Source organism: Perna viridis, chromosome 7, assembly GCF_037379345.1.
Source record: "Perna viridis isolate PV_CMFRI_1.1 ecotype Kerala chromosome 7, ASM3737934v1, whole genome shotgun sequence".
Classification (NCBI taxonomy): domain Eukaryota; kingdom Metazoa; phylum Mollusca; class Bivalvia; order Mytilida; family Mytilidae; genus Perna; species Perna viridis.
In genome coordinates, this window is record NC_142451.1 from 21,301,688 (window position 1) to 21,316,828 (window position 15,141).

Sequence of the window (15,141 nt, forward strand, 5' to 3'; positions counted from 1 at the left end):
AAATTTCAAAATTAAAGGGAAATCCACATTTTGAAACTACAGTTCACTTAGAAATGAAAAATTTTTGTGTTATAGTACATGTAACTTAATACAAGAAACTAACACAAAAAAATAAAAAAGTCCTGATTTTGAAATTCCCATCCCAATTATTTTTATTTTTTTCATTTTTTTTAGGGTCGGAGGAGAAGTGAATTTATTAATAATTTTATTTGACCCAATAAGTATTTTTTTTTAATCTGAAGTATACCCAATATCATATTTAAATTTTGTTTGGTATCTTAAAAAATTAATGTACAGGTATTTTGAATTTTATTCAGTCTTGTCATATGTTTTTACAGCAAAATTAACACTACAGTAAAAATTAGAATATAAGAAAGTGTCATCAATATTGTAAATTCTAAGTCCTTCCTTTATCAATATTTTTTTCAGCTGCCAATGGAATATTTTTCATGACGTTACACCAAGGATCACCTAATCCTTCACCATCAGCTCTATGTCTTCGTTGGTACTGGAAGAACATAGCAGATAATACTAGAACTAGATTAAGGAATGGACGATTTAACTTTAATTCAATTTGTCCATGTAATAGGTTCATGATGTCATTTGATGGAAGATTCCAACCTGTAGATACAGATGGAAATGGAGACTGTTATGTTAATAATGATTTCGGTGGCCTTATCCCTAGTCATGTAAGTTTCATTTGATTTCTGATAACTTTTTCTTTTGTCTTTCCTCATTATTCTTTTAATTACCGCTATAACCTTGGTTCCCTTGATTACTTTCTCATAAAGAGGCATGTGTGATAATTTAATTCTCTCATTTTGTAGCCTAGGGGTAAAAATTAGGAAATACATGCTGGTAGTCCAGACCATATTTTAGTTCAATATTTTCTATATGTTCAACAAAATTTTACCCTATTACAATTCCTTTTTTTATCTTATATTTACTTCAGATTTTGGCAATTTCCACTTTGTTTGTTGACCTCATGAAAACTGTCCCTGTGCTTAAGTGTAAACTAAAATTTTGATAATGTGAGAATGTACATATGTACATCTACACGGCATGTATGTAATATTATAGGGCCTACTTGGTCTTTAAATGACATTATCCCTCTCTTCTATAGATATGTTGTTACCATCCATTCTATGGATTTTTCATGAGAGGTAGGCCTACTGCTGGTAGTATGGTATCGGCCAACCCCAGAACAGATCCTGTCAAATACTACAGTGATAATGTTGTTCCTAAGGAGAACTGTTGTTATAAATCTGACCGTTGTAGTCTGTATTATAGTGTTCGTCCAACTGGAATATGCTACGTGGTAACACCATTTGGAATTTGTAAGTGTACTCATTTTCATTTTGAATTCAAATTAATTTTGATGGTCTTTTCCAAAATAAATACAGATTCTTGTATTGCAAGACATTAACTATGCACTTTCTTTAATCAAGATAGTTTAAATATAGAATTTATTGTCAAATGTCAAATTCATATATAATTTATGATTGCATTCAAATTTGTGATGTATAATCCTATACAAAGTACAATGCAAGAATTTGATACTCTTGATGCTCTTATCAGTGATTTGTAAAATATTCCTTTTTGTTGTATACTTCCTTTGCAATTAAGGGCTATGTCAGAATTAATTGTATAGGGGGTATTGGGAGGCACCTGTATTAAGATTTGATGGGTGATTGTTATTTAAGATAATTAACCTGAACAATGAAATGAAATATCAATTTAAATTGTATGCATGGTGGGGTCAAATAAAAAGTGCCTTCTGACTGCCCCTCCCCCCCCCCATATATTTCTGGAATAGCCCTAATTTGAAACTGACAATTAATTCACAGGCCAATGACCAGACAGACAAACAATTTTTTTTCATTCACACCGCTACTGGCACTAGTCAAAGATGTGAAAATCAAACCTTAAAAGCATAAAATTTACTATGTTATCCTGTATTGTTTTAAAATTTGCAGTCTTTTCATTTGGTGATCCACATATTGATACCCTGGATGGCTTCCAGTACACATTTAATGGTTGGGGAGAGTACACAATGATGAAGATAGACAATGCCACATTTGAAGTTCAGGCCAGGACAAGTTTAGCCACTTCTGTGACTGGTAATGAAACAAAGATAATTAATGCAACAGTTTTCAGTGCATTTGCTGCTAAGGAAGGAGAAAATTCCACTCTGCAAGTAGAATTAACAAGTGATCTAAAAAGTAAGTCAATACCTTTACATATAATATAGGGCCAAAAAGATGATGTGTGTTTCTTTAACCCAAGCAACCCTCTTTTTTCAACTGAAAATAGGTATCCTAAAATTTTGTTTGTTATTTTTCCATAAGCACTGTTAAAGTTAAAATGTTTCTCCCATTAACTCAATGTAAAAAAATAGTATAAAAAATAATCCCTTTATATATACCCTATTTTTTATCAAAGATGTAAATAGGAGACACACATATTATTTTTGACCTTTTACAATGACCACTTTGTTCCCATTAACGGCATTCATTAACTGTCTGAAGAGCCAAGAGGCTGAAAGCTCTCACAGTGAACATTGTGATTTTATGTGTTACTCTACTGTTGTTGAAAATTTACTAAAGGAATTTTTTTCTTTCTCATAGAATTCAGATTAGTATCTTTATTTATATTTGCTAATAGAATAGAGGAGGGACATTACTTTTGGAATTAGGATTTTCTTTAGGAATCCACTATTCTTTTTGGGTGTATTATTGGTATCGAATAAGATCCTACCTTCTCATTCCTGATATTACCAAGCTTTTTAGAGTATTGATGATAGCTCAGATTAGTCAGATGCCAAGACATGCATTATAATTTACTATTTATGAATATTAACTAAATATTACTTAAGGGTGCAGTTTTTTACAGGAAAGTAGATCTTTTATTTTAATAGAACTTGTGACAAAAATCACCATATTCTTTGGACAGTCACCAATCATTGGAAACCCAGTTAGTGTCTTCTTGTTTTCATATGATCAGGATGAAATCCTTCTAAATATTGTTATTATTTACTATCTTTCAATATGAACTATTCAAATTCAATAATATTGATTCATATTAATGTATTTCCACATTTTCCATGCTTTGCAGGTATGTCAGTATTTGGTAATGGGATAGACTACACTGTAAGATTTTATGACTTATCTACAAACTTTACCGAGTACTTAAGTGGTTTAGTTCTCAAAAGGAAGGAAAATTTTACTCTTACAGCTGCATTTGCTTCTGGTAAGTGTGTTTTATGTGAATCAGTGTCATTTATATAATTGTTAGTCATATTCACATCCCCTGCATTCTGATCATGAATATGAAGGCTGGATATTTAATATGTAGGTGCATGTGCATAAAAGAAGGTAATAAGAGTTTGTTGATTGCAAAGAGAGATAATTTAGTGTAATGCACAGTGTAAAAAGTGTATTTGTTTACTTGATGGCAAGGTTTCACTCTATGAGGTCATGCACAGGCAAAGAAAAAAATAGCTTTGTTTCTACTATCAATCTCTCAAAACATGCTCTAAAAACTAGGGTCAGTTGGTAAGCAAAACTTTTTATTTTTTCAGAAGTTATGGACTGTTTTTGTTTTTGAGATTCAATGCTTAAAATTGTCAAGAAATGGCCAAAAAACTTTAGGGTAGGCACAAAAAAATAGGGTCAGTAGGGGTAGCCAAAACATGGGTAGTTAATGTATAGGTCTCGGTGTCAGCTTCACTTTAAGTAATTTACATGATGCAAAGTAAACCTGATGTCATGCCTGGACAATAGTTGATAGGAAGTGATCAGTTTGAGATGTTTGTATTCACACTCATTAAGCAGTCTATTTTCAAGTCAGAGTTGTCTATAAATCTCATCTTTTGTTATGAGTACACCTCTTAAAAACAAAAACATCAGTATTTATGGTTCATTTGCCTAATAAACCAACATTTTATAATTCCTTACAAAAAAAAACAAAAAAACAAAAAAAGACTTTATAATTATTTCCTCTTTTAAAGTGATACGATATTGTCAAAAAATGATCATTGAATTTTTCAAATTTGAAAGTAAAATAACTGGTAGCAGCAATACTGGTAACCTTTACAATGATTTTACGCTTAAAGTAAAGTAGATATCAAACCACAAACAACTGAAAATTACCTTTGTTACAGAATCATAACTAATTTGACAATCTAAAATGTGATGCTATTTTTATTATATATTTCAAATAGATTTTTTATCTCTTTGTGAATTACAAGGTGAATGTATTCTCAATTTTTACTTTCAGGCATCCAATTAACCATCCAGGTAAAAACAAGACAGTTAACATTGTCAGCCTCTATTCCAACCTCATTTAAAGGAATGGTGGAAGGACTTATGGGAAATTTTGATGATAACAAAACAAATGAGTTTATTTTACCTGATGGTACTCAGCTCCCAGACAGTGATGTTGACTCTGAGAGGAAAATTTATAACAATTTCGGTCAAAAATGTGAGTATTTAAATTTCCTGTAGTGCAGCAGCTCATTATTGGCAGTACAGTTTCTAGTTGTCTCAAGTTCAAATGAAAAAAAAACTAGATTGAGTTTGGTCTAGCTCTAGTTAAGTTCGGCAAAATTGTTCTATATTCAAGGTTTTAGGTTGCACTATGCCGATACAATAAGGGTGCACTTGTTTCGTACACAAGGTAGACCTTGTCTAATTTTAGTAAAACTTCGAAATAAAACTGGGTGGAAATATTGATTGTTGGTAGTAGAGCATTCATACATACATATAAATAGATGCAATAGTTGTGAAGATAAAGAGGTGTAGTGTAAAATGCATGCATGCCATAAGCTATCTGGAAATTTTCAGATCCTAACTGGATTGGGTTCTCTCCTCTACCAGCTTACTTTTTCTCAAAAATGCATAATTAAGCACTAACTGTAAGAGTTAAAATCCTGAAAATGTGTAGAAAATAGTTCTCTTAATTTTTTTTGTTTATTTTACCACAATACCATGCAATGGATATTTTTTGAGGCAATTTTTAACTGCTTGATATTTCACAGAATCTGTCTTTGGACAATCAGTCTGGTAGAGACACCCAAAACTTGTCATAAAAACTCTTTTTTATTCATTTGTTACCATAATTTGTACCAGATTTTTACGACTAAATATAAAAGAATATTCATCATTTTTTTTGGATCTCCATAATGTAAGGATTTGAAAATGAATATTCTCAATGAAAAAATGTATGAAGTGCCTTTTTGAATGATTCTATATTATAGCTTTATTTCCTCATATCATCTGCAGTGACCTTTCTACAATGTGCAACCATAGTTTGCCTGATGAGGTCACATGACTTTCTGTTTCAAAGTTAATTTTGGTACTTCAGTACTTGAAAAAATTGTGGTGTCATATCTTAAAAAAGCCTCAGCAAAATTTAAGTGGTAAGAAGTTGCATTTAGCTTGAAAATGCTTTGATTTCATTGTAGGGTCGACAAATAACCAGACTTCGTTGTTTACCTACGATGATGGTAAATCATGGTTTGACTACAGCCATCCAGACTTTGTTCCATTATTTATTGATGAATTTAACCAAACTACATTAGATCAGGCCTACTCTGTGTGTGGTGGAAGTAGTGATCAGTACAAAGCATGTATTTTTGATTATCTGGCAACAGGGGACCAGTCCTTTGCTGAAGACACTCAGTCCACAAATACAGAGGCTGAAGCTGAAACTGAACAGCTTAGTAAGTCATTATGAGCATTTAAAAGATCATCAAGAATTGTCAACATCGTGGAAAATAAGCAGTGGTAATTTGTCAGGATTGATCCTGGTTTACACTCTCAAAATTTGTTAATCTGTGAGGATTTATCATGGGTTACACTCACACCATTGTGTAATCTGTCAGGATTGATCATGGGGTACACTCACGCCATTGGGTAATCTGTCAGGATTGATCATGGGTTACACTCACACTGTTGGTTATTGATTGATGATTTGCAAAACTTTTACTATGGCATGCCAAAATCTGGATAAACATGTGTTTTTGGTTCTGTTTAAAGACTAGAAGTAAAACAGTTATAATTTATACCACTTATTAAATAGATAGCAGCAATTTATTGAATGTTCTCAGTAAAATAAATTTTAATAATTTATATGTGAAATAAATTCTGGAATTAACTCTCAGACTTTCTCACAGTCCCAAACAAAGCAATCTGAATATCTATTTGCAAAGCACAAATTTTAAAAGTTATGTGAGAAAAAGCCAAAAAAAATATATCAGGAAATTCTTTATAGTAAATAGGGTAGTACTTTGGCTATGGTGACTAACCAAAATGTAATAACTAATGCCAAGAACACTTGAAGAATTAACTGGCACACAGAACAATTCCACACACTCATTAAATTGGCATCCTCCTTTTGCGCCAATTGAATTAAAAAAATGTAGTTGATTTGCTCAAAACAAATGTTTCTGTGTAGTCCTATTCCACCAGGTAAAGACTACCTTTTTTGCCAATTACAAATAAGGAAATTTAATATCAAAAAGGTAAAAATCTGAAGTAAAACGATCATAGAATAAAAAAAAAAGTAAGTTAAAAATGAATAATTTAAAGTTAAGAAACATATAAAAATACATATATATATATTTAAAAATGTATCTGGAATAAAAAATATAAATTATTCATTATAATAATTTATTTATTTTTTTAATTTTCATTTTAATTTTATCATTCTTGAAAAAAATCTAAAATTTGTTTAATATCTGAACCTGACCAGACAGATCTGGATTAGTCTGGTAAGTTTTAGATTGACTTCATAGCATTGGCCATTGTACATGTATAATTGAAAAGTGTTCATCAAAGGTAAGTACAATAAATTAAAAAAAAATATGCATAATACTTGTAAATAAGATTTTTGATGTACATTTTAAGTGGATACAATAACCAATAAAATATAAATTACCTGTATTTTGGTGCAAAAGAATCATTGATTTATTTGTGCGATTAAACTATGAAAATTGAAAAGTGAACTGATGCAAAAAGAGTACTGGTGCAAAAGAGCTGTGACGCAAAAGGCCTCCTATTTGGTGAAAAAGGGAAACACCCATTAAATCTGGGTCATGCGTGTTCTTTAGGACTTTTTATCTTATTTTAGTCATTCATGCTTGCCAGTTAATTATCTTATAATTACTCAGTTCCACTTTCATCAGGCATGAAAGAATAAAATTTAATTTCATAAGAAATCTTTGTTAAAATGTACAATTTCGTGTTTTGTTTTGTTTGTGGTGATTTTAATAGTGAAATATTGTTATATAGAATGATTAATTTCTTTCAAATAATTATAATGCAGCACCTACTATAGGAGATGAATAAAACATTTGTATAAGATATTATTCCACCAAAATATGTCAGATTTTGAGACTTAGTTACTACTGATTCGAAGTTGCAAAGCTGTTAACTTTTGTTCACAGAGAATGAAGCTCCTTCTATTGGAGGTGATGAAAGCATTGAAGCTGTAGTCGGAAGTCCAGTTACACTGAACTATTTTGGATCAGATGATAGCAATACATTTGTGTATGATATCATAAATCAACCAAGCTCAGGAGTTACAGCTAATGATAGCACAGGAAATCTCACTCTAACATGGACACCATCTGATCTCAATACAGAGAGTATTCTGTAAGTTTATACATTAGTTTTTTTTTTCTTTAGGAATATTCTTCATTAGTTTTTTTCTTTAGGGATATTCTTCATTAGTTTTTTTCTTTAGGGATATTCAAGATGTTAATTTTTAAATTCCTACAATATGAAGTGCATTCATCCCCAACAACAACAAAGAGCAGATACATAGATATACTGGGCCTCATTCTGTCTGTGTGTCCATTCCCCTGAACATGGTGAGCACTCTCAGCCTACATTTCTTTCTGTAGAATCATTCGTAAGGTTGTTACTGATAACAGCTCTGACAAGTTCAACACAAGTTGCTGACCCATTTTTAATTAAAATTGAGTTTATTTGAGTTATTTAAAATGAGAATATCTTGCCTATTCCATCCATAAAACATTTTTAGCACTCTCTACCTTTCTTTATGCTTTTTTAATTCATTTGGATATGAACGTTTTCCATGACCAATTATTCTGACAAGCAAGAAAAAGGGACTGATTGATCATTTTGATATCATTGTTGCCATTTAAACCTAGAAACTTAGGACACTGTTCTTTTATTCATTCTGTAGAATGAATTATGAAAAAATTAGAAACAACTTTAATACTTATTTTTTCTCTGCCTTGCCAGCATGTTAAGAAAAGGATGTAAATTCTTACTTTTGTGAAAGTATTATTATGCGTGGGGTACCAATATTTGTAGTTTTTGTGGGAAGGCAAAACAACAAAATTTGATTCCCAATGAAAAAGAAATTTTTAATAATGTGTATACTGAAAATCCTCAAACCACTAATTAAAAAATCCACGAACTTATATTTCTTCCCAAACCCACAAAAATGAGTACCTGTATCAGCGGATTAAAGAACAGTATCTGTTATATTATCAGTCAAATTTTTGGTGAATCAAAAATCAACCTCTTTGAATGAATTTTGACCAAGATAAGGTCGAACCTTTAAATCAAAGGGTCAAATTGTTACTAGTTTAGAAGATGCTATACTGTATTGTTTTTTTTTCTTTTACAGCAATAATGAAATATGTGTCTCTCTTTCATTAATCCTGTGCTTCATTTCTTTCATACATTAGTGTAACTACTAAAGATGACAAAGGACTCACTTCCGAATCTATTGAAGTTGTCATAAAAATGTGTAGTGGATGTAATGGTAACGGGACGTGTAACTATGAAGTATTGAGGAATGAAACCAATCCTAACTTCATGATAGCATCATGTGACTGTAATGTTGGATACACAGGTTAGTTGTCATGTAACTGCATGTAAAATTGAATACATTGGTAAATTATCATGTGACTGCATTTGAAGTTGTATACAGTGGTTAATTCTCATGCGATTGTAATCATGTTTGATATACAGGTAGTTTGTCATGTGACTGTTATGTTGTATTCATTGGTAAGTTGACTTGTGACTGTTATGTTGGATTCATTGGTAAGTTGACTTGTGACTGTTATGTTGGATTCATTGGTAAGTTGACATGTGACTGTTATGTTGGATTCATTGGTAAGTTGACTTGTGACTGTTATGTTGGATTCATTGGTAAGTTGACATGTTACTGTTATGCTTGATACATTGGTTAGTTGACATGTGACTGTAATGTTAGATACATGGGTAAGTTGTCATGTGACTGTTATTTTGGATACATTTGGGAATTATTTTGTTTCTGAAACAATTGATATTCTGTCAGTTGTTATGTGACTGACAGGTTTCTTGTCAAGTAATTTTAATTTTGGATACTAAGGTAAATTACAAATTAGTTATAACGTAGATTTTTCTAGGGTCGTGTCGCTGTTACAGTCATGCAATTCCAATACAGCATAGTCATCATATGATAAAGTGACATGGTTTTATTTAAAAGGATGTATAGGAAACATTTTAGAGTATTACATTGATTAATAGGACATGACTGATTTTATTTGTCAGTATGTCATTTTGCCATTCACATTTTTTACCAATCTTTGTAATATTAATTAGTACTATTTTATATTTCACTAGGTGATGACTGTGAGGGAGACTTTAATGGATGTGCTGATGATCCATGTGCTTTAAGACGTAACTGTACTGACCTTACACCAGACCAAGAAGTTCAGTTTAACAGGTCCTACAACTGTTCTGACTGTCCACCTGGTTACAGTGTAACTTCTGATGAAAAATGCGAAGGTAGGAAAATGAAAAAAGTGTTATTTATACATGGATGTCAATGTTTTGAAATATAAGAAAAGAAAAAAACTCTCTACTCCAAAGGGTGATACAGGGTATACTTGTTTACCTTTGTCTGTATGTCTTAATATTTAACTAATTCTGTAACAGTTTTTTTTCCAACAATATCTTATAGCAGTCACTTGGTCTTTGACATTCCCGAGGAAAGATTATAATCTGCCGTCTTTGGTCTTTAAATGGAATGTGATATCTGCAAAATACTGCTTGAATTTAGAACTACAAATGTTTATTTATATGTATCACTGATAAGCAGTCTGAATTTTTGTAATCAGATAAACTAAAAGGAATTGTTTTTTTTTTAATGATTGATACAATTTTTTTTCAGATATAAATGAGTGTTCAAATGTAACTTTGAACAACTGTCCAGCTAATAGTAACTGTAGTAATACCGAAGGAAGTTATACCTGTTCATGTGTGAGTGGCTTCAGAAAAGTTGGAGATATATGCCAAGGTAAGGGAATTTAAGTGGCTTCAGAAAGTTGGAGTATGCCAAGGTACTCACACAAAATGGGCCACACATGAGAATCATATGGTTTGCATCATATGAACCGAGCACCATATGATAATCATATGTTTCAGTTAACATGATAATTGTATGGTTTTTCACAAACAAATGATTATCATATGTTTTCAAGCAATGTTATTGTATGAGAATCATATGATAATCATATGACTACCACATGATAAATATCATATGATTTTCATATGATTACCATATGATTGTCATATGAATCGAGCACCATATGATTATCATATGTGGCGCATTTGGCTATGTAAGGGAATTAAATTGATTTCTTTGAGGAACAATTATGTCAGATGCCTAAATTTTCTTTCAAGAGTAGGAAATCTTGAACTTTTTAAGGAAAAAATGGGCATTTATGGAACATTAAGTGATCTCCTGCCTCATAGTGGTAAAAATAGGGGGATGGCAAAATTTTCAAAATGGCTTAACTCAAAACAAACTATTTAACGATTATACAAAGTTTAAAAAAAAAAAAACTCATTGATACATTTTTAAGTTATCATCTTTAAAATGTTTGGGGGGGGGAACAAATGAACAGACAGACAACTTTTCAGAAAGTATGACACAAAACCTTTGCCACTTGAGGATATGTTATCATTGTGAATTGAAAGTAAATATAGATTCATGGATTTGTTTACAGATATAGATGAATGTACAGAGAGAACAAGTGGCTGTGATCAGAACTGTGCCAACACTGATGGGAGTTTTACATGTAGCTGTGTATATGGTTTTGAACTACTGGCTGATGGTAAAACATGTAACCAAAGTAAGTTGATAAGTGATTTCTTTATGATGAAGTATACTCTTAAATTTATGATGCTGTAAGTATTTACATATGATACTCTATTTAAGTATCAGTCTTTCGAAAAATCAGACAGAAGGTGATTCATGCAAGTCAAAAACCCACCAAATTTAGTTTTATTTCGTGTTGATAAATAGGATCATGTAACCAGTCTTAGTTTTTCATTTGTGCTTTTGAGACAAAAATTATATACATTGTACATGAAATTTGCACTTTGCAGGAGTTATCGTTCTTGATTTGGCTTCATTTGGTTGCTTTTAGTGGGAAATAAATGTATGATTTTCTCAAAAGAGCAAATCTGAAGACAGACAAGGTTGTTGTTATGTGAAAGTATAGCATATGTAGACTAAAAAAGCATCGTTTGTGTGGTGGGTTTTTCTTGACCATGAATCACTTTACCATTGGTAGTGTCTGAATTTTATGTGGACTGGTACTTAAAACATTTTTCCTTTTTAATGTAAATACTGAAAATATTTACCGAGCTCTTTCAGCGCTTTTTTTTGCATACAAGCATTTATATGAAATGCAGAAACAAAATCTAAAACATGATAATTACTTTTGATATCATACATTTTGGTTATATTAATATTTGATTTTACCTTTTAGCCATAACTGACATGTGCGAGTTACAGAATTTGACATGTTCTTACGGCTGTGACAATACTACTTCTACTGATGGTACATGGCAATGTATCTGTAGGGAGGGTTATCAAGTTCAAAATGATGGCAACTGTAGCAGTAAGTATGGCATTGCCTTGGACCTTTCTGTGGTATCAGTGTTGTTTTTACCAGACATGGTTTACTTCAGATTTAGCCAATTTCCACTTTAGAAAATTATGTCTGGTTTACTTCTTGTACAATTATATAATTATTTTACCTTTTTCTCAACAATATTGTACAAATTTTCACTTCCATTATTGGATGGTGTATGATGTGAAAAAAAGCTTTTGATGATCAAAGAAATGTCAGTTAAAATTCTTATTTATTGACATCAAAGGTGGTAGTTGAAAAGTTGAAGTATCCGAGGTAGTGAAATACATGCTTTATATTGCATACAAATATTCAGACAGTAATGGATGAAAATTGTTGCATCATATTACATTTTTTATACACTAAGAATAGGTCATACATTGTATATTAGTCAATTAATAATGAATTGCCACATGAGGATTTTAAGGTAATTTTCTGTACTTCTGTTGTGATTGGCCAAGGAATTTGCTGACCATTTACAATGTGAAATATTGTTTAATGATCATTTTTGTGGTATTTTATTTATGTCACAGTATATTTTTGATAAAGTATCCTCTGAAAATATCCATCATTTATAAACTCTATGGAACTGCTTAATTGGCTTGTCTACTCTGAATGACTTATCTTAACATGGATGAAATGATAAAAAATCTAATCTTTTCCAACACAAACTTACTTGTTCTTCCATATTTCAGCAATTTGTTATCAATTTATTTGTAGACTTGATTGTTGAATATTTGGATCACTTCATGGATTAAAGATAAAAAATTCTGTAACATTTCAGACATTTTTCAACCTTGTTCTGAGGAATGTTTATGATTGAATTGAAATAAAATAATTTTCTATATACTTGTAATTTCATATATTTCAGATATCAATGAATGTGAGCAAAATGTATGTACACAGAACTGTACTGATTCAGAAGGAAGTTATACATGTTCCTGTTTTACTGGGTATAAACTGACAGCTGATGGTACCACATGTACAGGTATGGGAACTGATTCATTGGTTTTTTTGTATTATATAATGACATTTACTTAAAAATAAACTACTGAAACCTTCTATTATGAAAATCTTTCAAATTCAGATAAGTGCATGTCTGTTTCAAATTGTTTTCACCTTGTCTCAGTAATAAAAAGAAGCTGCAGTTTTTGGTAAAAAGTGAAATTCTTTTAGGTGGTTTGTTGGGATTTTCTATATGATGCATCTTTATTTTGAAGATATAAGAGATGAAACATGTGGGTCTTTTGTAGCTTGTGAAAGTCCATGTTATGTGTCAGAAAATACGGAATGTACTTATTCCTTTAAATTTTTCTTTAGCCTGTCAAGCTCCAAACTATGGTGACAATTGTGCCCAGATATGTTCCTGTGGACCAGGTGCCATACGATGTGATCCCAGTCGAGGATGTGTTTGTAATAGTGCCTGGACAGGACCTAACTGTGATCAGGATGTTGATGAATGTACTACCACACCTGGTATCTGTGGTAACGACAAGACTTGTACCAACACTAATGGTGGTTATGAATGTTCATGTACTAATGCCGGATATGAGAAAGTATCGGATGATAATAGTGTGCATTGTTCAGGTAATACAATAAAAAAGATTAAACTGAATGGAAAACAACAGAGTTTGTTTAGGTTTAAACATTTGTTTATTTATTTGTTTTTAAAAAAGACAATTTGCTTCATTAGTATTGGGCTCCACATTAGTGTGGAATAATTATTTAATTCCAAATTGATTACATTTGGTTGAATTTTATTTTTAAAGGTTTGTCTAGATGAATTTAGTAATATGATTGACATGTTTGTATAAGAGTAATACCATTGGTGTTTTTTTTTTCTCTGTCTTTCTTTTAGATATAAATGAATGCAGTACTCCTACTTCAAACAACTGTTCTACAACTACATCTACATGTAGCAACACTGGGGGTGGTTATACATGTACATGTAATACTGGATACCTACAGAAAAATACTTATGAATGTGAAGGTAAAATCTGGGAATAATCTTAACAGGTCCTGTAGCCTATGTAAATTAATATTGGATAGGCATAAGTTTCTTTCTTTCTTTCTAGAGATTATATATACTTATACATGTATAGTCAAAATGTAAAAAAAATGATTTGCAAGTCTTCGAATTAAAATTCAGGTTTTAAAAGTACATTATTTATGGAGGTTGACACTGGGGTAAAGGACACATCTCTTACAAATCATTGGAACGATTGTATTTACCATTTTACAGAAATCTAATGTAAGCGTCAAAGTAACTTGGACTGATTTCATTCTGCTTCAAAGGAATGCTTGAAAGGCTTTGGTGAAATTGAATATGATACAAACATACCGCTGATTTAAAGAGTTATGTCCCTTTCCCTAGGTCTACATAATTAACAAAATGTAAAGATTATTAAAAAATAGATGACTTTTGGAGCCTTGCACTGTAGTTTTGATAAAAATTCAAATTTTTATGCAACATTTGTTGTAACATGGAGTTACATCATTGGACAACAGTGTTGTTACAGCACCTTAAAATTCTAGGAGTTAATTCCACAATTTACAGGAAATTATTTGACACATTTGCTTAAGTTATTTTGCTATTTTTAATGATTTGTAATTATCATAGACATATTTGACAGTTCCATTAAAGTAAAAACAACTGTATTGATTTGAAGACTTACCATTGTAAATCTTGATTTGATGATGACAAGCATCTGATAACTATATAGTAAAACCAATTTCCTTGGTCAAGGTCACGATTGATGCCTCCAAATTTTCAAATACAATGCAGTCATCTCCTAACTGACAACTATTCAGGCAAATTTTTGTAATACTCAAGTTTTCTAGAGCCCTTTTCTTGTTAAAATTTTGTAGAGATGTGTGTCTGACAGAAAATCTAGTTTTAAAATATATTTTGTTTGGTTCTCTAACTCAGTAAGAAACAATACACAATGCGTATTAGGCATCTGTTTTTTGTTTTGTTACAAAGGATAAGATAGAAAATGGTAAATGAATTAAAACTCTGTTGTTTTTTTTTTAGATGTGAATGAGTGTACAACTGGAACTCATGAATGTCAACAGGAGTGTTTTAATACAGTAGGAAGCTACAACTGTAGATGTTTCTTTGGTTTTGAACTCAATGCTGATCGTAAAACTTGTACTCAAGGTAAAGTTCTTCAACAAAGAGAACTATAGATTTTTTT

At 31.2% G+C, this 15,141-nt stretch overlaps 1 protein-coding gene across 4 annotated transcripts in view; it reads left to right on the forward strand.

Annotated features, from left to right (window-relative positions):
* Window positions 1–15,141, forward strand: part of LOC148611772 (uncharacterized) — a 68,383-nt gene that overhangs the window by 22,864 nt on the left and 30,378 nt on the right. For all 4 annotated transcript variants that reach the window (XM_088592636.1, XM_088592637.1, XM_088592635.1 and 1 more), the window contains exons 6-21: window positions 430–689; window positions 1,124–1,337; window positions 1,977–2,222; window positions 3,115–3,249; window positions 4,279–4,482; window positions 5,465–5,722; window positions 7,448–7,655; window positions 8,723–8,889; window positions 9,645–9,809; window positions 10,195–10,320; window positions 11,033–11,158; window positions 11,801–11,932; window positions 12,816–12,932; window positions 13,265–13,531; window positions 13,803–13,934; window positions 14,979–15,104. In XM_088592636.1, the coding sequence (XP_088448762.1) occupies window positions 430–689; window positions 1,124–1,337; window positions 1,977–2,222; window positions 3,115–3,249; window positions 4,279–4,482; window positions 5,465–5,722; window positions 7,448–7,655; window positions 8,723–8,889; window positions 9,645–9,809; window positions 10,195–10,320; window positions 11,033–11,158; window positions 11,801–11,932; window positions 12,816–12,932; window positions 13,265–13,531; window positions 13,803–13,934; window positions 14,979–15,104 (2,883 nt within the window). The remainder of the gene's footprint in view (window positions 1–429; window positions 690–1,123; window positions 1,338–1,976; window positions 2,223–3,114; window positions 3,250–4,278; window positions 4,483–5,464; window positions 5,723–7,447; window positions 7,656–8,722; window positions 8,890–9,644; window positions 9,810–10,194; window positions 10,321–11,032; window positions 11,159–11,800; window positions 11,933–12,815; window positions 12,933–13,264; window positions 13,532–13,802; window positions 13,935–14,978; window positions 15,105–15,141) is intronic.